Raw genomic sequence first — 23,167 nt, 5'->3', positions numbered from 1 at the left:
TACACAATATAACTAGCAATAACGTGAAAAGTGCCTACAAAATGTTCATCTTTAAGATAAAAATGTAACGTGAAAATAACATCTGATTTATAAAAAAAACAAAACATAGCCCTGGCTAAAGAATTACGTTGAAAGAATCCACATTCCACATAATAACAACGTGGGAACGTTTACTAAGTTAACAATTACAGAAGGTTTGTAACATCTTAAAATACAACACAAGATTCAAAGGCAGTATCTTAAAATATCAGAACATATATTACATATTATATGCAAAGCAGTAGCATGCAAATCCTTCACACCTCTAGGCTCTAACAGGATCGACTTAACAAATAAAAGTTCCTTTAAACATCACTTTCCAAGTGTGTTTAATCTAATCTCCCTCACATATGAACTCAGATAACTGTGTGCTGGATTTTCACGTTTGATAAGTAATGACTGCAAACTGTCGAAAACAGGAATGTTCAATTCTGGACTCCGACCTCATCATATTTCAAGGTCTAAACGATTTAGACAAACTCATGTTGGATTTTTTGTTATCTACTACAATTAAATTCGAAGTTTCAGTCAGAATCTAGTCTTTACATCTTCTGCATTCAGTAAACTGGAAAGGTATGTTAGGGTGTGGGATGTCTGCATGTTCCTCTAGGTAACATTTTCCCATTGTTGTTAATTTTTTGCCATCTCTCACAGCTTGGGGTGTTCCTAGGCTTAATTTCTTTTGGTCCTGTCAGTTTCTCTGATGTAGGTCCCCTGGCAAACCAGAGAGGGTAGCAAATATTCATGGTTATGCAGGATCTGTTGCATTGGTAGCATTTGCTGTCACTTTCCTTATCGACCTTTGTCTGCTGTATACTGGATCTTATCAGTGATTCCATGTGTGTCTTGGCGTGAATGGAACTCTAGCGGAGTCCATGAAATAGTAGAGGCTCTTACGGGCTTTGTCTGCTAGATACACTAAAATCACCAGACCCATCTTAAAAGACGTATTTTTGACCGTAGAATCGATTAAAAGTGGTTAAAAGTGTTTAAAATGGGGGTTACCTGGTTTTATTTTGAAAAAACCGATTTTTGGCCCCAAAAATCGCCATTTTTTTGAGGTTTTTTAGAAATTTCGACAAGTTAATTCAATCGAAAAGCTTAGATATTTTGGGTTCTTGTACATTTTTATTTGCCGCACTAGTTAATACCAATATAATAGGCATACACAAGAGTTTACCTGGTCAAAATTTTAAAAAACCTCCCAAAAAAATGTTTTTTTGCGCGCTAAATTTTTTCGGCTCTTTACACACCCACAATGAAATATTTTTGCCCAAAAAGTGTTTTAATACTGTTCAATAATACTATTTGATAGCTTGTTAGCGTAAAAACAAGTTTTGAAAGCGGAAGAAAAAATTATATTTTTCGTGGTGCTGAGCACTTTGAAATTTTTTGAATAAAATCGAGCGCTACCGTAAAATTTTAGTAACCCTTCCCTGAAACTCATTTAAGTTTTTGTACCGGTAGTGTTTTGTCCTTTTCTGAAGTTCATGCCTTCTCTGGCTTAATTTCATATAATATTGTTTAAAACAGCACAGTAAAGTGTTTTATAATAGTATAGTGCCATTTCTAATACTTCAATGTTATATTGTTGAGATACCTTTACTATACTTGTCTGATTACCTTTTGTTAATACAATTTCACCAATTTAGTATTGCATTGCTTATATGGCTATTTGGATTTATAATTTATCGATTGTGGGTATGAATTAACTTTTGGTTCACAATCAACAATAAAATGTCTACTGTATGGTACCCTTACAAGATTAATTATAGATCTTTTGACAGGAATGCCTGACTTAAACCCCCTCAACCATCACTCCTTCCGTGTTACCTGTTGGATGTGGAGGAACCCTACCACAAACTGAAGTATTGTAAAGGTACCCTTCAGTACATAAATAGAGCACTGTAAATAATATAGATTAGTTACTGCTATCTTCTAAATGCAATTTTGAATACATGTCAGGAACACCTGACTTAACCCATTAGGGACGATAGGGTCGTTTTTAGGACCCATCTTTTCTAGACGAAAAACCAAATTACTAAACGCTATAACGAATCTATAGCATATATGCTCAAAATTTATTGGGCTACATATAATGAAGCCCAATAAATTTTGAGCATATATGCTATAGATTCGTTATAGCGTTTAGTAATTTGGTTTTTCGTCTAGAAAAGGTGGGTCCCAAAAACGACCCTATCGTCCCTAATGGGTTAAACCCCCTCATCCATCACTCATTCAGTGATGCCTGTTGGATATGGAGGAAATCTACACCACAAAGTGGAATATTGTAAAGGCACTCTTCAGTACACATAAAATAGAGCACTGTAAATAATATAGATTAGTTGCTGCTATCTTCTTAACATGATTTTTAATTTAAAAATAGTAGTAGAGTAAATGTCAGGAATGCCTGACTTAAACCCCCTCATCCATCACTAATTTCGAATAAATGTATAGATGCTGCATTGAATTCATGAAGATATCATTCGTTTTGAGCAATCATTCCCTTAGCTCCCCCATTCTTTGATTGTTTCAAAGAAGTAGTCAAACTACAGGGTGGCCCAAAAGTGACTACCCACACGCAACCTCTTAATAACTCACGTAATTCGTCTCCAAATTGCACCAAAATTTCAGAGATTATAGATATGGGTCAAACTTAGATTTCCTGAAAGTTTTGTAAGCCACGCCCAATTACAGTGGGCGTGGCGTGACACTCCCTCTTTTTCACTATTGTCTTCATAAAATGAGAACGCTTTAAGCTAAGAACTCAAAATTTTTTGCACACATTTGGCTTGATAATTGAAAACCTTTCCCAAAGTTCCAAGTTCATTGGTTAAATTATGGCTGAGTTATGACCATTTCAAAACTCATCGGATACGTGATCCGAGCACTCAGTCAGTGATCTTTGCACTCAATTAGTGATCTCGTCACCCAATCTGATCAAGAGTAAGGCGTTAGCGTTTATTAATGAGGTTCATTAGGCTTTGATTGGATACCGATAATGACTTGTCGTTTAATCTGAGGGTAGAACTCCCCATTTTCTTTCTTCAGGTAGACGAACAATCGTTGTTCTGCAGTAAAGGGAGGATAGTGAACCATTTTCGATGATTCAATGGATGGTTCATTCCTTTTTATTGATTGTAAGGAACCTGTGACTAACAGGGCTAACAAGCCCTGAAATGGTGACACCACCAGTAATTCGTGATAGCGTTTTAGGTGCTGTCAGCTGTATAGGCCGGCCCATAAGCAGGCTGCAACCAATCAAGCGGTGCATGTGAGCCAAACAGGCCATTAACCAAGTAACGAGATCACTGACTGAGTGCTCGGATCACGTATCTGATGAGTTTTGAAATGGTCATAACTCAGCCATAATTTAACCAATGAACTTGAAACTTTGGGAAAGGTTTTCAATTATCAAGCCAAATGTGTGCAAAAAATTTTGAGTTCTTAGCTTAAAGCGTTCTCATTTTATGAAGACAATAGTGAAAAAGAGGGAGTGTCACGCCACGCCCACTGTAATTGGGTGTGGCTTACGAAACTTTCAGGAAATCTAAGTTTGACCCATATCTATAATCTCTGAAATTTTGGTGCAATTTGGAGACGAATTACGTGAGTTATTAAGAGGTTGCGTGTGGGTAGTCACTTTTGGGCCACCCTGTACTATATGTATTGTTTAGTTACATCTATTGCTTGTTATTTAAGCCATTTCATCTCTAGTAGATTCAAATAATTTCTGCAATTCTGAATTATGATGCTAAACAAACTTGACAATCACCATTAGAAAGAAGGTGACATGTTTATGGACCCAGAACTAGCTAAGACAGCTAAGACTCTGTGTACATGCGAATCACTTCAAGAATCTTCTTGATGAAAGAAGCTTGTGTGGTTAAAAGACTTCGATCCGCTCACATCCATGCAGATTAAGACGAATTTAGATCGACATTATTTTGATAACAATGAAAACTCAAATGGTTTGATTTTTAGCTAAATTACCATAATTATTATAATTAATTAAATACAGGCTGACAATGTTTCATTTCACAAAATGTATCTGAATAATGTAATTTTAACTGAATCTTAAGCTGTTCAAAAAGCTTTGTTAGATGATGTTATCGATGCTGTATAAGTTGAAACCTTTTGATGATGAGAGGTACATGAACAAACCTACACTAAACAATACTACATTCCAGCTTGAAACGAAATGAGTGGAGTTGAACGACGCCTGTTTATCGAAACTACATCAATCAACTTTTCAACTATGCAGGTTATTAATGAAATGAAATGAAATACTACTACTTTGTCGGAACTAAGTCCGATCTACGCCAGATAACCCCCTCCATATATCCCTGTCCCGCATCAGAGTTCACAGTTCCTCTTTTGAGTTTGTCCCAATTTCCTTCAGTAACATAGACAAGTAGCTTTGTCTTGGTCGGCCTTGCTGTGCTCTACAATGCATAGGTTTCCATAAGACTAAATCACTGGCAAGTAGCTCAGGATGTCTGATGCAGTGTCCCGCCATTTTTAGTCTCCTGCTTCGTAACTTGTTTGACAGCCTTGGTAGACTACCATACAAAGTTATATTGCTGACCTTGTCCTTCCATGAGATACCCAGCACCATACGTAGCATCTTTGTGTATGTCCCGTCCAATACAAATGAAATAAATTATTTTTATCACGCTTATATCAACAATCAAAATTAAAAACTTATGGACGTATATCACTCATTATTATGTATCACTCTCTAACATCTTGTCCTCACTACAAATATTACCACTTCTGATATAATAATGTTTTTTTGTGTTTTCTTTGGCTCAGGCATGGCTCCAGCTCAAAATCTTTGGGTGGGTGCAGCTTGGCGCACGGTGGGGGGGGGGGGGGGGTGAAGCCCCCTGGAAAATTTTGGAATTTTACTCTCCTAAACATATTTTAATATCTCCAAAACAGTCTCAATTGATTACAGAAGTCAATTGACCCTTAGTTTTAAATACAAAATTTGACAATTTTTGTGTGAACATTTTCAAATCGTTTGGGTGGGTGCAACACCCTTTGGGTGGGTGCGCACCCACCCGAACCTACACGGTGGAGCCATGCCTGCTTTGGCTATCTGTTTCATTTCCAAGACCAACCGCTGATGGATAACTCGATCTTCAGGTGATCGATCTGGAGAGATGAAAACAGTCTTATGATCTTCACACAGTCTCAGCTTTTTGGCATTTACTAATATCTGATGAACGGTAAGTTAGAATTATCTAGCGAAACTTTGACTGGTCTAGTCTTGTTGGCTGATTTTCTCCCAACCCAGATAGCTTCAAAACGTGGTTTTTCTTCAATCTGCTGAAAAATCACGGTAACTTTATTGCACAGTTCCTCTTCATCAGTCTCCTTCAAACCAAAGATGAGCACATTCCTACTGCGATCCTCTTCCGATACACCATTCTGTACAACCTTTTTTAAATTCTCTTCTGCAAGCACAGGTGCATTTTTAGTCACAGCTTGACTGTATGACTTCATCTCAGCTTGGACAGTGTCTTGAACGGCGGTCTTGACGGTGGAGTGCATGGATTCCAACTGCTTCGATTTAGTTTCCAGAAGTTCAGCCTGCAGCTTGATAACAGTACTTTGCGATCGGATAAGATCGCTCTTCAACTCCTCCATATCTTTCTTGTTATCCAGAAACGTACTTACATGATTATCGGTAGTCTGATACGCAGAATACAAATTATAAATGTTTTACTGAAACTGACTTCACTGGCTTTTTGAACGTTTCAACTGAAAACTCAGATTTATTGTCACAGTTCGTAGCTTCCGCGAGTTCAGTGATCCAACCGTTATAGACCTTATATACTCTTCAGTAATGTAGCTAGGTAGAATAAACTGACAATCTTTGAAGAGTATCCATTTCTTCCATCGATTACTTGTACTTGTATAAAGTAAAAACACAGTACCAGCAAAATGGCAGTTGTAATGTAGCGATAAAATAGAGATATGAGCTAGATTATCAACACGTAAAAAAAACTGTAAAACTGTATCATAATATTATTATGCTTTTAACATCATCTGTTGTGATATACATGACAAAGGGTTGGAAATGTACAGTAACCTTACTATATTGCAATTACACAATATTATGTGAACGACCCCTAACCCCTTATCTAAGGCTCTATAAGTATTGAATAATGATAACTGCAGGATTTCAAAATGTACAAGGCATCATATCAAAGATTGCATATGCCCGAAAGAAGGACAAATCCAATTTGGCTCTTTGGATGTATGGAAAGCTCTCAACCTTCCAGAAAAGGACTGTTCAGAGGAACACTTAAATCCCTCCGACAGGTAATTGTTATAAATAATAATTTAGTCTACACTTCATTATGTCAAATCACCTACCATGATGAAGAACTAAAATTGTTGTGTTACCGTAACCAAGTTTAATGTGACTCAATTTTGGTGGAACTTTAGAATTTGGACGTTATATCTATCATGCTCATCTTAAATCTCATATTATATACTCAATATTCAATTAAACAGACAAAGATAACCTCTCTAGGCCCTCTGGTGGTGACGTATAAGTGCTTTCTCAGTACTTTCTCTCGCTTTTGGACAAATCCAGTGAGTTAACTTTTTATCAGTGGTCGACCGGGGGCAGGATTCTGACCGGGGCCGGGGAGCCCCAATATAGCCGGGGCCGGGGCTGACCACTGAGAATTGGCAGGGGCCAGGGTTTACCCCCGGAGAATTGCCAATTTTTGGCTGGGGGTTGTGATTTTGGCCAGGGGGCACCGGGCGACCACTGCTTTTTATGTCACGATTTTAAAACTTTATTCATAAGTTTATGAAACATCAAAACTTTGCATGCTCTGCATTATGTAACGTCAGTCATGCACTAGAGCACAGTTCACATATAATAACCTAATCCAGCCTAGGGGAGGGGGTTTGAAATCGCTTGTGCTAGAGTGATTTATACTCAATAGCTATGTGAAAAGTGGCTCAAGGAGGGGAGACCGACGTAAACAATTTTGAATTGGTAGAAGTTAAGTTTAGGCTTTAATAAAAAACTTCACCGGACCGTTCCAAGCTGCCTTCAAAGCTGGCAGGAGCTGTGCCGACCTAGTTTGGGCACAGAGCATGCTTATATCTGTAGTAATGAAGAAGGAGTTTGAATGGGACAAAGTGAGTATTGACATGTCAGCTGCCTTCAATACCATCCGCAGAGGTACAACAATCAGACTACTAGAAGCTGCAGGATGCTCCAGAGACGACCTGAGGCTTGTACAATACCTCATGGCTAACACCACTCTAGTAGTCAGAGTGTGTTCTACTGACTCAGAGATGTTCTCTTTCAACATAGGAGCCTCCCAAGGAGACAGCACAGCTGGTAAATTGTTTACCCTCAATCTAGCTGGAGCTGTAGTGCACATAAGAGCAGTCCTCCCCTCAACCCCCAACCCTCCGATAGCCGATAACCACATGCCTCTTGAGTCCGGCTATTCAGACGATGTAGAGGAGATTGGTGAAGATATGGAGGAGTTACAGGATATCTTTCAGATCTCCAAGAATATTCTCAGTGAATGGAGTCTCTTTGTCAATGACACAAAGACAAAGTTTACCAGAGTGTATTTAGAAGAAGTTGGTGCATGTGACGAGTGGGATAATGAACTAAGAGGAAAAGAGGAGTGGAGAAACGAGACGCTTCTTGGTACTAAGCTTGGATCAGAGCAGGATGTTACTAATAGAATGAATAAAGCTAACAGCGCCTTCTGGTCATTTGACAAGCTGTGGTGCCAGGGATCAGAGAGGAGTCAGATAACTGAGAAGAGAAAGATCAAACTCTACGACTCACTAGTAGTATCAGTGCTCACTGCTCCTGTACAACTGCTGCTGCTGGGCCGTACCTCAGCATGTTCTAGAGTCTGTAGATGTTGTTCAGAGAAGCACCTCAAGCGCATCCTACACATCTATTGGCCTAGCTCAACATCTAACAAGGCCCTCTACGCTCGTACCCAGACCAGGCCCCTTTCCGAGAGAGTGGAAAAGGCACGGTGGACAATGCTAGGTCATGTTCTACGCAGTGACAACGACACGCCTGCCTACCAGTCTCTGTTATTTGCTTCACTAGGATGTCAAACACTAAAGGGACGAGTGTGTAGACACAGGACTAATTTGTATGATATTATTGTGAAAAAGGACCTATTCAAGAGACGAATTTATTTGAAAAATGAAGATTATTTTACCAACTTAGTGAACTTAGCAAGAGATAGAGTAGGATGGAGGAGTTTATTTACTTTGAGACATATTGAACGAATGAGTCTTCGTAAGCGTAAATAGGCCAGCACTTTGCTGAGCCTCTTTAGGTGCTCTTTTGTTTATAGATGTTATTATATATTTAAAGAATATCATTCTTTTACCACATACATAAGACTTTGCCGTAGGGTATACAAAAATGTGACCATTCATCAATTTTCAGAGTGCTGTATCTGTACTCGAATAGAAATAAAGGATTTTGATGACACAGTTTTCTTCCGCTCTGAAAGTGAACGAATTACAAAACAGTCTAGAGAATTCCTCGCCCTGCTGCAGAAGATCAATCCTGGGTTGTGCTCACCAAAGCAAACCTCTTTTTTTGTGTATTCAGCGTCTTAACTATGTAAAAGACAACTATAACAGGTTGAGTGGTTTCCTCCTGTTTTACTAACATTTAAAAACATCAGGAGGTGACCGGGATTCCCGGTACCGGGATTGGCAATTTTGAGCTATCCCGGTCCCGGTCAAATGCTGATTTATTTATTTATGATCCCGGTCCCAGTCCCGGTCCCGGTTGATTCGGGATTCTTGGTCCTGGTCCCGGTCCTGGTCCCGGGCAATCACTCAAATTTGCCGGGATTTTGACCGGGATCTTTTACATAATTTCATTCACTGTGATTCTAAGTTTTTCCTTTCATTCATTGTGAATTTCATCTTTAAACATCCTCTGAGCCAAATACAACAATGTTTAAAATTGCTTAACAAGTTTGAGTAATAAATTATGATCATGAATTAACCAGTAATCGACCGGAATTCCCGGTACCGGGAATCCCGGTACCGGGATTGGCAATTTTGAGCTATCCCGGTCCCGGTCCCGGTCCCGGTCCCGGTCAAGTCACATTTTGTATCCCGGTCCCGGTCAGGCCTGAAATCATGTCCCGGCCACATCCTGAAAAACATTATTATTCAAAGGTAAATAGACAGCGATCAGTAGTAATTTTTAATCCATTTCTATCGGATTTGCAAACTTTTAAAATGATATAACACTTGTACGATCTCAAACTTATGTGATATGATACTGTTGATATAAATGTGGGAAGTAATAATATATTTGCAGGTGTACAGTGCTGTTTCTGAAATTGACGAATCCTCTTGTGATGAAGATTGAAGAAGCTATTGCCATCCAAGTGGAAAAAGTCCCGCCTCTGTCACCCTCCTCGAATAGAACTAAGAAAATGTGGAGACTTTCTTCATTTAGTTCCAAATCAAGTGGACCAGATGTTGATTTGTTTGAAATTGACTGAGACTTGTGTTTCATATGCCAGGTTGAACAGGTTTGTGTGAAACTTTTGCTCGCAAATATAATTATTATACATATTATCTCGATTTAATTTTAAGAGTATGAGAGGTTATTCTTCTTTAACAATACGAATTCCCCTAGACGTTAGAAACGAAAAAGGATAGTCTGATTCAAGGAAAAGATAATAGTTTCTTCGTCGATTTCGCAACATACTATCTGTGGACATCTACAGAAATCGTCAGGATCTGTGCAACATCGATGTTAATCCTGATTCGCACATGAACAAGTGCCCTGTTCTTAACCCTGAGAGTCTCGGAAAATATCTCTATAGCAAGCTAGGTAGATATCACAAAACATGTCGTTCGAGGTACAGCAACTCGAGGGTGAAACAATTGAAGGGTAAATTATCTGAAGCTGTAAGTTTAAAACCTGTCTCTAAGGCAGGTTTTAAAATGGAAAGAAACGTGTCCACGCACGACAACACCAATGCTGCATTAATGAGTGCAGGTATTGATACGGACCTTTTAACTGGAGCAGGAGAATGTTTTACCAGAACTGTACCTCGTGTCTGACCTGAAGCTTAAGTACAATGACTATGTGACGTCTAATTTATCTGAGAACGCTGCAAACTCCAGCAATGTTTAATCTGATCACATCAGTTTTCAGAAAGACAATGTCGGTAAGACGAGTTTGTTTCGACAGCAGAATCGTATCTAATCTTGCCGCAACAATAGATGCGGATAGAGATGATAACACTTTAACAAAGACAGCACTCTTAAAGGAGATTAGAAAAGAAATCTTTCAATGTAGAAACGAATTCTATCAGAAGATTTATCTTCAAAAACATGTTCGATTTACTGATCGGACTGTAGAAATATAGTGTTTATGTGGATTAATCTGTTAAAGCAGGGCTATTGTATCATTTTAACATTAACTTTGCATAGTGATGATACGTTTATTGTGTCTCTTGTGATGATCTATTTCTACAGTGTTACGGTACCACGAGGTTTCTGGCGCAGTGACGCGCTTTCGAGCAAATATCGTGCTAGATACGTCACGCGCCGCAACCGAATCAGATTTAAGTAAACTTTTTCCATTGTAAACACTACATACGACGCGCAACACGTTCTACGAGGTCGAAATTTTCGAGGTCTCTAACACCGGAATGGAGCAATATTTAGACGATCTGACACTTTCTAGGGCTTAAGCAACCTAAGAGAAATTTGGGGAACAACTCAGAAAAAAATTTTAGTCGATATTCCGGTGTCTGTAGATGTCCGAAGTTTTGGCAGTAAAGTGCTCACAACACAGCTTCTGAAGGCTCTAGAATGTTCCCGATACCGTCAGAGTGTTCAGTACACTCCATTCTATCATATAAGAACCCTAAAAGAAGTCCCAGGGCTCGAGCAAAGAAGCGCGATATTTGCCCGTAAGAGCCTCTACTAAAATTGTGTTTGATTGGGGTATAGTAGACTTTTCTACACGTATGTTTGTTGATGTAGGGCAATGATAAGTATGCGATTTTAAATTTGTTTGAGGTACATCCTGCTTGTCATGTGGAGTAAGTTTATTTAAAAGTTCAGTATAAGGGAAACAATTTTTAGTATTGTAGCTGCTATTCGTGTAATGCTAATGTCTTGCAGTGCAGGTGTGGGCTTGTTGTTGATAGCCCTTTTTATAGACTTTAGAATTGTTTTACGAGGGAGAATATATATAATTTAGGAATATGTCATGACTGGTAGGTTAAATAGATAGGGAGAAACCTCGAATCTTGTCCATCATATTCACTATTCATTCAGATGTAGAGGTCTAGGAATACAATGCATTCTTTTGGGTGTTCATTTTTTTAATTGTGTGTCGCTGTTGAAGGAGTTGGTGTATCTGAACAGCAACAATACCGTGTTTTCGTCACCCTCAATTATACTGAAGCAGTTGTCCACATATCTGATCAACCCACTCATTGCAATTGGAACGAATAAAACAAAACAAACCACAATATCATAAAGTGAAAAAAAAGAACAATCAAGAATCCAACATGCATTTGATTTCAAAAGCATCTCACCGTTACAAATGCACCACAAAATTTCATAATTTATTATATATTAGGAATCATTTTTTCACGCATATTTTACGGAAGGTCGTCAGAATTTACCTAGAGAGACATAAGAGGAACTTTCAAGAAGAGGGTCAATTTTGTAAGTCTTACTTATTCCGGTATAATCACACTAGAACAAGTCAGTGTAGATAGCATCATAATTACAAATGTATGCAGGCATACAGTTATATGATAACAATTCTGGATAACAGTTCATTTAGCGCTCGATTTTATAATATTTCATATTATGGAGTAGACGATCAGCTTTGCGCGCGGCGTAAATTGGCGCAAAAAATTAAATTAATCATAAGTTTTGATAAAATCATAAGCATAAATTTTAATAAAATCACAATAAGTTTTGATATAAAAATAAATTAAATAGTTCATGTTAAAGTTTTAAATAATCTAAAATCTTATATTATACTTTTGACAATATTCAATCATAAAAAGTTCTGTAATTTTGAAATCTTTCTGGGGAAAGAGCCGCGCAATATTTCAACCAGTACTCCGTATCGCAATTCCTCCGCAAAATGTTCCAGGCCTCATTTGCTCTTCGATCGATATATTTAACAGGTTAAAGCAAGCTTATCAAGCATGTTTTAGGAAAAGTGACTATCTAACTACCACATATACAATCTTACTATCACAGGACTGTATAGCTTGTAGTTTCTCGCCCATCAATGTTTGCATTTCGTCGCCTTATCTCCGCTAGCGGAAGCCGTTTACTTTCTTCTGTTCCCTCGCCCGTTTGTGTGTACCCGCTTGTTGAAAGACAAATGAAGATAGCTATCATCGGTCCGTACATTTTAAAGCTATACTTGTCGTTTTCTTTATTGTATGTGTTATTTGTGAACTTTAAACACGTTAGTCAAGTTACGGGAGATTAACTTTTTGCTTCATAATCAACTGATCTTCCTCCTAATCAGGCCAGTCTGTATTCGGGGTGGATGTGTACAATCTGCTCAGAACGCAGGGACACGATGTGGTCGGAGTTTTCACAATCCCTGATGCCAACGGTAAATCAGACCCTCTAGCTGCAGCTGCTGAGGCAGATAATGTCCCAGTGTTCAAGTTTCCTAGATGGAGGAAAAAGGTCGATGGAAAATTCCAGGTATAGACATAAATTACTTCTGAATTACCAGTTTTTAATTCGAAATTGTTATCATTCGAGTAGATAAAGCAAAATATGGAAGTATAGTTTTAATAAATGACATATAAATTGAAGCTGTATTACAGTAGTAAGCAGACTGGCAAATCGAAGCAACGCCCACACAAATGTTTACCCTACAATCTATTGATTAGACAGATTCTATGAAACCATATGAACACAGTCTAAACTTATAGAAACTATAAGTTAAGTTCTCTTCATCCTATCATACTTTCTGGTGAGATCCTTAACTATTTCCTCGCACCACACTTTATATTCCATTCCGTGAGCTCGGGTATCGATCTTGTCTGGATGATAATCAACAATTGCTTTTGTTAGAAGTTTCTTCAGAGAATCACCTGAGGCTTTGGTGATCAATTCTATGTCTACATCAAACTTTTTGGCACTGTGATATGGAGGGTACTCAGTGTAGAGCCAAACCAACATTTTCTGGATGGAAATATCCATTTTTCGACTAAGGCCAGTTAATTTTGGCTTTAATTCATCCAGATGATCCTGTCTAGTAACTTGTAATTCTCTCTGCTCCCTCACTTCCCGCTTCTTTTGACACTCGGATATTATCCAAAATCCCTTTCTCATCATTCTGTTGATGAAGTCCTGCAAAACATCATCACGTATACTGCCTGAAGCGAATTCTTCTAATTTTCTAAAAGGAGTGCACACTCCTTTTAAGGCTCGAAAGCTTTCTTCGTAATTATCTGCTTCAAGAGCATCATCAGCCATCTGAATATAATCCTTAGATAGCTGTTTTAGCAATTTCACCCGTTGATTTCTAGAAATTGTTACCGAGGAAAACCGTTCCAATACCTTAATTCTTTGATGTCGATTTGGAAACGTCATGATAAAGTTAAAGGTATCGGAGGAAGCATCGTTTAGTTTCTCCAAAATATCCTCAATCCAATCTTCTGGCATAATACCTCTTCCAGTAGAAATAGCTAGATTACCGTTGTTTAAACAATCTTTGAAATAAAACAGACTCTGAAACATGTCATGTTTATTTGAAAAGAAGATTGCAATGGAGTGTGTGGTCACAGCTAAGTTTTTATATGCTGAACTTCGCTCCTCCTCGTTTACTGCACCATCCAGAGCTTTGTGATAGCAATTAAGAGCCTTCTGGTATCTTTCAATGCGGAGAACAGGAGCAACACCAGCTGCGGCGCTTCGAAAGAATTCATTGCCACTTTGTCTAGCAACACTGGATATGGAACTAGACATGATCTGCTATTGTATGAGCTGTGAAGTGATGATTTAATCACCCTACCCTGTCTATTAGACAAATATTGCAGTTGTTATTCGAACTTTTCAAATACATTTTAATTCATGTTATATAATTGATACAAAATTCTTATTCAAAATCGACCGACATTATACAAACTAAAATTTGCACATATAAAACTAATAAAACTCAACTAAGCAACTTTTAAAAACTGTCAGGATTCACTGCCAAACAACGTTACAGCAGTTGACCATCAGACTGGAGAATACAAAATAATGATCAGAATTTTGCCTGAAGAATGAGATTGACTTACACAACTGAGTCACAGTTCTGGAAAAGTTTGTGATCATGTTGATGTCGTAATTCGTATCAATGCTTTCTAATTCTTCTGTAGGCTGTCCAATATTTAAGTTCAGCGGTTTTGAGTCCTAATCTTTTTTTGTATTAAAGTTATGGATGTTTTTTTTCTTTCTTGAAATTCAGTTCGTTTCAAATAGCACTAAACCCAAATATGGCGGGATTATAGCAGGATCATTATAACCTTTTGTCGGATTTGAATTGAAATCGAAATCCCGTTCACTATCTTCCTCCAAACTTCTCGATCGCACATTGCAGTGCGGAGATCTTCTAACTGCACGCCGCCGGCGTGCGTGACGCCGGCATCTTACTACATAAACCAGTTTTTTCTGTATATTTATACTATTCACGATTCTCCTGCCTGCGAAAAGAATGTCGTTTCCTCTTAGTAATTCATAACATATTATGTTTAATTATATTAATATTATATAATATAGATTGTAATATAGATCCATTTTGTAGTATAGATCTATTTTTACAAAACTTGTTTACTAAACTGAAACTTGCAAAACTTGTAAACTTGTTTAAACCTTATCCCACTTAACTAGAACGAATGTTGCATGATTAGTATTATAGTCACATCTTACAGTGAACACTGACTAGACTAACGATACCTAACCTGACACTGAGTGTAATAATTTACTTAACACTCCCTGAGTGTAATAATTTACTTAACATTCCCTGAGTGTAATAATTTACTTAACACTCACTGAGTGTAATAATTAACTTGACACTCCCCACTATTCAGGTATTACCTGAAGTGTTTGAGAAATACAACTCTCTGGGAGCCGAGCTGAATGTCATGCCCTTCTGTTCGCAGTTTATACCCATGGAGGTAAGTGATAATTCAATTCTACGAAGTAACCCGTTGCGGTGCAGATGTGAGTGTAGGTTTTAAACAAATGGTCTGATGAATATTTAACCATAATCCAGATATGTATACGATTACATAATATGTCAAATTTAACATCACATAGTTTGCACAGTGTAAGAATCTCAGCATATTTTGTTCGTCTCCAAGTTTAATTTGCAACTTTAACTTCCTATTCAAATGCTTAACGTCTGAAGTCTGAACACTCCAGAACAAAGTAAAACTAGTACTTCCTATTATCTAATTAGAAAGTGATTACGTAATTATGTAATTATGTAATCATCTCACTCCTCAGGTGATAGACAAGCCTCAGCACGGTTCTATTGTGTATCATCCTTCTATCTTACCAGCTCATAGAGGTGCTTCAGCCATCAACTGGTGAGAATAACCGACACAAACCTTAAATACATATTTATAACATCTACCTTACATCTACCACATCTACCTTACATCTACCTTACAGATAATAATACCTGGGGTCCGGACTCTAGGGCGTAAGACTCTAGGGCGTAAGACTCTAGGGTCTTAGGGTTAGGGTTAGGGTTAGGGTTTGGGTTTGGGTTAGGGTTAGGGTTAGGATAAGGGTTAGGGTTAGGGTTAGGGTGATGGTTAGGGTTAGGGCGCCGCCCTAAAGTCTCACGCCCTAGAGTCTTACGCCCTAGAGTCCCGGACCCTTAAGGTGACTAGTGAGAGTGGGATAGAAACTTATGGATCTATTTCACGAAGGTCACTCTACACTCTACACTTGACACTTAACAGTTACTTTTTTAGTCCCACACAGAGGCTACAATATGTACAATATAGTATGCAAGTTGACCATTCTTGAGCCATGAATTGTTGGCAGTGTTCCAGCTAAAGTTGTTTTGTCTCTGGACACATTGTGCACTATGTCCATGCTTGACAAATGTGTTGAGCTCCTGACGCTGGTGTACATGCAAATATTTAATGAGTTGCTAATACATCCAGAATACATATTATGCACATAAATATAACATTATTCACATAAATGAATAGCATATAATTGTAAACTTGTACTGTGCTTCAGGTCGCTGATGAGCGGTGATAGGACAGGAGGTTTCACTATTTTCTACGCGGATGAAGGATTAGATACCGGACCCATACTCCTACAAAAGGAAACTACTATTGATCTAAATGACACTGTTGATACCTTCTACAACAGATTTCTCTATCCTGAAGGTTACTTGTTTTAATTACTGAACTTCTACATTCCTAAATTTGTTACCAAAACTACCCCTAATCCGAGTACTGTGAATGATATCTTGGCTAGGTCTCTCTTAAATCTCTTATTGAGTAACATTCAGCACTATCTACAATCTGCATTCTAAAACACTTTGACTCATTCAGGAGTAAAATCGATGGGGGAAGCTGTGCGTCTGATAGCAAACAAAAAAGCACCCAAGATCACCCAGACTGAGTGGGGTGCCACCTACGATCCCATCTGGAGAAAGAAGTCTCTAGCCGAGGTAGACTTCGGCATGGACGCGCTATCTCTCCACAACTTTATCCGAGGAAACGACAAGATTCCCGGAGCCTGGGCTGAAGTGGACGGTCAGAAGATTAATCTGTACGGCTGCAAGTTTATAGATTGTAACAAACCTGTCGTGGGTACTGAGTTCCCTGTTAAAGGATGTGAGAAGAACGCTGTTGTTAACAGGTTTGTGACTGCTTGTAAAGCATGATTCTGTGTGTTTTCTGTGTGTGTGTGCGTGTGTAATTTCCGAGCGGCTTAATCAAAAAACCGGTAAGAGTTAAAGTTACGGGGTTGGTTTTTTCGGTATAGTGCCGAGAAAACTCTACTTACTTGAAAAGGTCTCCTCCTAGTCGTTGGAGTGGCCTGCACCACATAGTAACTCCTTTCTCCGGTGTATTAGACCTCTCCAGTGAACCCTGTCTGTAGCTTGTTGTTCTGCATCTTTTATCGTGATGTTATCGACACCTGTGAAGATTGCTGCATCCTCCCGGACACATGACAACCAGTTTTTCCGAGGTCTACCTCTTGACCTTTTACCATGCTTTGGGATCCAGTGCAGAAGATAGTTGGGTATTCTTTCTTCTGGCATCCTCACCACATGGCCAAACCATCGGAGTCTAGCTGCTCGTACGAAAGTATCAACAGGGGCGATGTTAGCCCGCTTAAGTACATCAGCATTAGATACATAATAAAACCATTTGATTTTCAGGATTCTCCTCAGACATCTATGATGGAACACCTCAAATCTTTTCATCTGCGTCTGTGTGGTATTCCATACCTCACTTCCATAAAGCAGTATAGTGAGCACAGCCGCTTTGTAAATCCTGATTTTAGTTGGAGTCTTAATGCTGCGACTGTACCATATACTGCTAAGCTGATAGAATGCCCAAGAGGCCTTTTGAATTCGAGCTGATAGTTCTTCAACTCTGACGAAGCCAAATGGTAAAGGGTTTTTAAATCGGTCGGTGGTTATTATCAAACATGTCAATCTTACAAATGTCAACAATCCTAAAATAATTTAGAACCTAAACGTGATCCTTTGTAAGATTATATGTCCCAAAAGTCAAATTGACTTGTACTCAAGTATAAAGTCGAACAATTTACTCCAATAACCACGGTTACTAGCAAGTTCTCTCAAATGAAGAATATCATCATACGACTCCAGCAAGATGAAACGCTTCCAGAGGTCAACCTTCAGGTGGTGTAGGAGGTTACGTCTGTGAGCCCCGAGTCTACCAACTTCACTACACATCTCGACAGCAAAGCACAGCGCAGCTTGAGCTGGTGATCTTTCATCGCTCCTCAGTATGTGTCCTAGCATCTTCCACCTAGATAACTCAGCACGCTCAGACATAGGGGTAGAGTTACTCTGTTTGTATAGGGTATCTTTGGACATCATACTGCGTGGCCACTGGCCAGCTGACATTCATGATCTTTCTGAAGTGGTTACGGTGACATGCATCTAGTTTGTCTCAGTAGGATTTAGGCATTCCCCAGCAACTAGAGTTATACATGAGGATAGATCGGTGGTAAGTGGTTTAATTAATGGTTTTGTACCACAAATGTTGCATAAAATGGCTCACATTTTCTTCATTCCCGCTGACCATGTACTATAAAATTATTATGGGAGGGAGAGCTCATAGCGATCTGTTTGGACTGTACAGAGAGTTCATAATTTAATACGACAATGTAATGCATGTTTACAAATATGATAAGCAGTTGTGGTGTTAAGGTCTATTGATTATTGTTTAAGATACTATTGTTTAAGATACCATTGGATACTTGAGGGCACCCCGAATAGAATTGCTCACCTAATGCAGATTTTGACTCAATGGGTAAATGATTGACTCCTACCCTTTTTAACTGCGGCAGTGAAATTCCGGCCGAAGGCCGGGTTACACTAGTTAAGTAATATAATACTAATAAAAGATAACCGATAAAACTTATTCTTAAGTCATCCCGGCCTCTGCCCTTCTCCTAACAAGAAATTAGGCTCTTTATTTTTTATTACCATTTTACTGTGTACAGCATTAAAAACATTCCTTCAACCGATGTTCACCCACAGGTACGGACTATGGTTGTTTGGTAGTGACGGCAGGAAGGTAGTAGTGAGTCAGGTACAGCTGGAGGATGGTAGAACAGTGAACGCCAGCAAGTTCGGCAGTGCCGAGCTGGATAACGTGGTGGTCTTAGAGTTGAGTCCTGAGGAAGAGGCCATGAAGGCGGCTATAGCTGATGTGTGGGCTAGTATTCTTAACACTGTGGTTGAGGATGAGGTCGACTTCTTCAAAGCTGGTGAGTTTGTTGTTTTTTAGTGTTAGTTAACTATCGGATTATCTTTTAATAGTGCTTTTAATAGTCAAGTTTTTGATATTTATTAAATTTATTAATTTGTAGCATTTGTAACTTGTACGATATCACTCGTTAAAAATGTAAATTTCAGGAGCTGGAAGTATGGACGTAGTGAGACTTATTGAAGAGATTAAAGAGAAATGTGACGGACTAGCTATTGAGAACGATGATGTCTACATGAACACCAAGTTCTCTGGTAAGAAACCGTCTTAGTAGGAAATAAAAACATCTGACATCTGCATCACGAGTTCAATCAATCCAAATATAGAGTCGTAATTACTAATTCTCTAACTATGGCTCATTAGTAATTTTTCAAATGTCAATTTTATCACTCTAACGTCCCTCCTCTCCAGATTTCGTGCAGATGCTGGTGCTCAAGTCACGTGGGGGAGGTGGAGCTGCAGAGATAGACGTACCTGCTGTGGAGCTAAGGATCAACAACATGGACCTCAAGATACCTTACAAACTCTTCATTAACGGACAGTTCGTGGATGCACTGGAGGGGAGAACGTTTACAACTATCAACCCAACTGATGAATCTGTTATTTGTAGTGTTCACGAGGCACTGAAAGAGGATGTAGATCTCGCTGTGGAAGGTAATAGCTAATATTTGTGATGTTATTTAAAGCCCTAATTACATTTTACTCGTATCAGTTTATTGTGAAGGCTCTGAGATACTTTTAAGTATAACTTTAAAGTTTAAGGAAATCCAAGTTATATGCCGGCATATACTCGGCCCGAAATTAGATTCCATATATTTTACTATTAATATCGCTAGTAGAGATACTAGCTGTATTGAATTAATGATCCTAAAATAGCACAAATTATGTTATAATTTTAAATACTTTGACTTAGTCTTATCTCCTTTTATCTGGCGCGCCATTCCCTCGGCGTGTTGCCCTTTCCACTTCTGGTATATTCGTGAGAGAAGCGAGCAATAGACTAGCAAGCTATGTAAAACTCCTTAGGCTGAGGCTCCTTGTTGTTACACGGCTAATATATACACCACTAATATTCATAGCATACGATAATAAATTCCCTTGAAATTTGTATGTTATTAATGTAACGGTGATTCATTTTTGTCATACGATCTGAGCAATGTTAACATCAGGGCAATTTGAATAAATACAATAACCTGGTTTATTTAGTTATTAATAATCATGGTGACCACGTACATACTCCGCAACAACGTGGCATAGATTTGAGGTTTTTAGATAGGTGTCTGGTATCACCGGAATCTGCACTGTTCTCAAATTCCATAGAAATTGTAAACTACTAACCCCTGCAAATACAGTTCAGGTTCGTTAATGACCTGCACTGTAATATGATTTGGTGTTGTGGAAATTTAACCATGTTTACAACCGACTTCAGTAAAAGATAACTAGTAACATCCCCAAAATTTCAGGAGCAAAGTATCAGTTTTACGAAGGAGAATGGGGAAAGATGAACGCTAGAGACCGTGGAGCCCTACTCTACAAACTAGCTGACCTGATGGAGGCACACGCTGAGGAGCTGGCTACTCTGGAGACTATCGACAGTGGGGCTGTCTACACCCTGGCGCTAAAAACCCACATCGGCATGTCCATCGCTACCTTCCGGTACTACGCCGGGTGGTGTGATAAGATCCTCGGGGACACAGTTCCAATAAACCACGCTACTCCCAACAGGAACCTGTGTATCACCAAGAAGGAACCCATTGGACCTGTTGGACTGATCGTACCCTGGAACTACCCTCTGATGATGTTAGCCTGGAAGATGGGAGCTGCACTGGCTGCCGGTAACACTGTTGTTATTAAGCCTGCTAACGTGACCCCGCTAACCGCTCTAAAGTGGGCGGAGTTGACCGCTAAAGCTGGCTTCCCTCCTGGCACCGTGTCTGTGTTGCCCGGATCTGGGTCCAGGTGTGGACAAGCCATCCTGGACCATCCTGATATCAGGAAGGTTGGGTTCACTGGATCTACTGGTATCGGAGTAACAGTCATGGAGTCCTGTGCTAAGAGCAACCTTAAGAAGTGCTCACTCGAACTTGGCGGTAAATCACCTCTGATAATCTTCGCTGATTGTGACATGTCCTCAGCCGTGAGAAACGGTATGGGATCGGTTTTCTTCAACAAAGGAGAGAACTGTATTGCTGCAGGTCGACTGTTTGTGGAGAAGAGCATACATGACGAGTTTGTAGCTCGAGCTATTGAGGAGTGTAAGAAGATGAAGATAGGAGACCCTCTGGACCGGTCCACAGCGCACGGGCCCCAGAACCACCGCAAACATTTCCAGTCCCTGCTGGACTTCGTGGACCGTTCTGTTGAGGAGGGTGCTACTCTAGCATATGGTGGAAAGCAGGTGGACAGACCTGGTCTGTTTATGGAGCCTACCGTTCTTACTGATGTTACTGATGATAACTTTGCTGCCCACGAGGAGTCATTCGGTCCGATCATGATAATCTCACCATTTGAAGATGGTGATATGGAGGGAGTCCTGCGTAGAGCTAATGCCACTGAGTTCGGGCTTGCTTCCGGAGTCTTCACCAACGACATCAAGAAAGCACTGAGAGTGAGCGAAGGACTTAATTGTGGAACGGTGTTCATCAACACCTACAATAAGACGGATGTAGCTGCACCTTTCGGAGGGTTCAAGCAGTCAGGATTCGGCAAGGATCTGGGACGAGATGCATTGGATGAGTACATGAAGACGAAGGTCATCACTATGGAGTACTGATCTTATTGACTTAAACTTCATAGTCGTAGTTATTGATTAGATAAACTTATTATTCATTTTGTATGATTGTCGACGAACTGTTGTTGTGGGTAACCATCAAATTATTTTTAGTTATTCAGTGTTTTTATACGTAGAAAGTAAGCTGAAGCTTCTTCAGTTGAGTGGTTTAAGTGTTAAGGCTAATTTATTGCAGAACGATTTATATATTATTAATCTCGTTATACCACATTCAAAAATAGATTCGTTTACTTTGTATGTTCTTATTTCATTTAAAACTTTCGTGCTGAAAACTGACCACGCCTAACGCCAATAATTTTGCACCATGATTACTGGCGTAGTAACTCAGTTAAGAATATAAAATGCAAAATATGATTGCCTTGCACTATAAATTGTGATCTTTTCACGTACTCTTCATATTCTGATAAGATTTATACTGATTCTTCCATGTTTAGCAGAACAGTAAACTTGTAAATCCACCGGATAATGTCCAGAAATACTGTTGGTACTCCTCTGCGTAAATGCTGCTAAAAGACTCCACGAGTTAATTTCATTTTCTCACCGGCGTGATTTGAACAGTGATTGTACCATTCCGTTCTAGAAGATTCGACCGGAAATACTGGTCAAACAGGATAAACAACAATCTTTTAAACTTCCAGTAACGCGCATGATAGTTACTGTGAGGTTTCCTTTTTGAAATTTCATTGCGCGACGTACGCACGTACGGTTTTCTTGGGTATAGTAGCTATATTATAGCTGGACAGCTGTCATGTTGGGCCTTGGGTTTGGGAATACAGAATGCTTATGGGTATTAAGTAACAGGATTGACAGTTGACCATCCTCTGGAAGGTTCAAATATAGGAACTTCACAATTAGACTAATCAGAGGTATGTATCCGGCCGTGCGTCCAAAATCGTCATAAATTGACCAAATATCTGCAGTCACAGATCATTATTATACAATCGCAAAGGAGATCGAACTATTGCAAATGAAACCATGGGTTCGGTCGATTTGTCATTTGTTTTGGTTTCATTCTTCATCAAAATACTGTCAGTCCAGTTGACGAAGATGACGTTTAGCAAAAATTGACAAACTGCACGTGGGCTGCTACAAATATCTTAGCAACAAAATGGTCTGCACAGATTCGCTTGTAACCCTCACCTTACGTTTTAATCTGCTTGATCCTTTGATTGAGAGAATCCACAGTTTGAAGAAATGAAAGAAATTGAAGACTCGACCCTCCTGATCATCGCGATCTTCATACTGATGCTAGGGAGTGCTCTTCTGGGCCTGTTCATATATTATGTGAGGGCCATGAGAGCGG

General features: G+C 39.2%; 2 protein-coding genes and 2 long non-coding RNA genes across 5 annotated transcripts; all 4 read left to right on the top strand.

Moving 5' to 3' along the window:
- Positions 1-3,824: 3,824 nt before the first annotated feature.
- LOC134811912 (uncharacterized) lies at positions 3,825-6,645 on the top strand. Of its 2 annotated transcripts, XR_010159873.1 has the most exons (5): positions 3,825-4,010; positions 4,230-4,303; positions 5,191-5,273; positions 6,229-6,372; positions 6,587-6,645. It is a non-coding gene; the product is annotated as an uncharacterized LOC134811912 (long non-coding RNA). The 2 variants fall into 2 exon arrangements; XR_010159874.1 differs by lacking the exon at positions 5,191-5,273.
- A 519-nt stretch (positions 6,646-7,164) lies between these two features.
- Positions 7,165-8,527, top strand: LOC134810943 (uncharacterized). Its single transcript, XM_063817638.1, has 2 exons — positions 7,165-8,298; positions 8,504-8,527. Exons 1-2 carry the CDS (start codon positions 7,165-7,167, stop codon positions 8,525-8,527), a joined length of 1,158 nt encoding a protein of 385 aa, XP_063673708.1.
- A 49-nt stretch (positions 8,528-8,576) lies between these two features.
- Positions 8,577-10,503, top strand: LOC134811683 (uncharacterized). Its single transcript, XR_010159840.1, has 3 exons — positions 8,577-8,703; positions 9,398-9,614; positions 9,722-10,503. It is a non-coding gene; the product is annotated as an uncharacterized LOC134811683 (long non-coding RNA).
- A 1,674-nt stretch (positions 10,504-12,177) lies between these two features.
- LOC134826261 (cytosolic 10-formyltetrahydrofolate dehydrogenase-like) lies at positions 12,178-22,082 on the top strand. The gene is made up of 10 exons (XM_063838577.1): positions 12,178-12,470; positions 12,602-12,786; positions 15,165-15,251; positions 15,583-15,665; positions 16,333-16,484; positions 16,653-16,962; positions 18,845-19,074; positions 19,223-19,327; positions 19,485-19,727; positions 20,537-22,082. The coding sequence occupies exons 1-10, from the start codon at positions 12,356-12,358 to the stop codon at positions 21,844-21,846; spliced, it is 2,820 nt and encodes a 939-aa protein (XP_063694647.1). The 5' UTR covers positions 12,178-12,355; the 3' UTR covers positions 21,847-22,082.
- The last annotated feature ends 1,085 nt before the right edge of the window (positions 22,083-23,167 follow it).

Source organism: Bolinopsis microptera, chromosome 2 (genome assembly GCF_026151205.1).
Source record: "Bolinopsis microptera isolate Bmic1 chromosome 2, MBARI_Bmic_1.0, whole genome shotgun sequence".
In the NCBI taxonomy this organism is placed as follows: Eukaryota; Metazoa; Ctenophora; class Tentaculata; order Lobata; family Bolinopsidae; genus Bolinopsis; species Bolinopsis microptera.
Note: the sequence above shows the minus strand (reverse complement) of the source record. Positions and strands in the feature narration are given on the sequence as shown.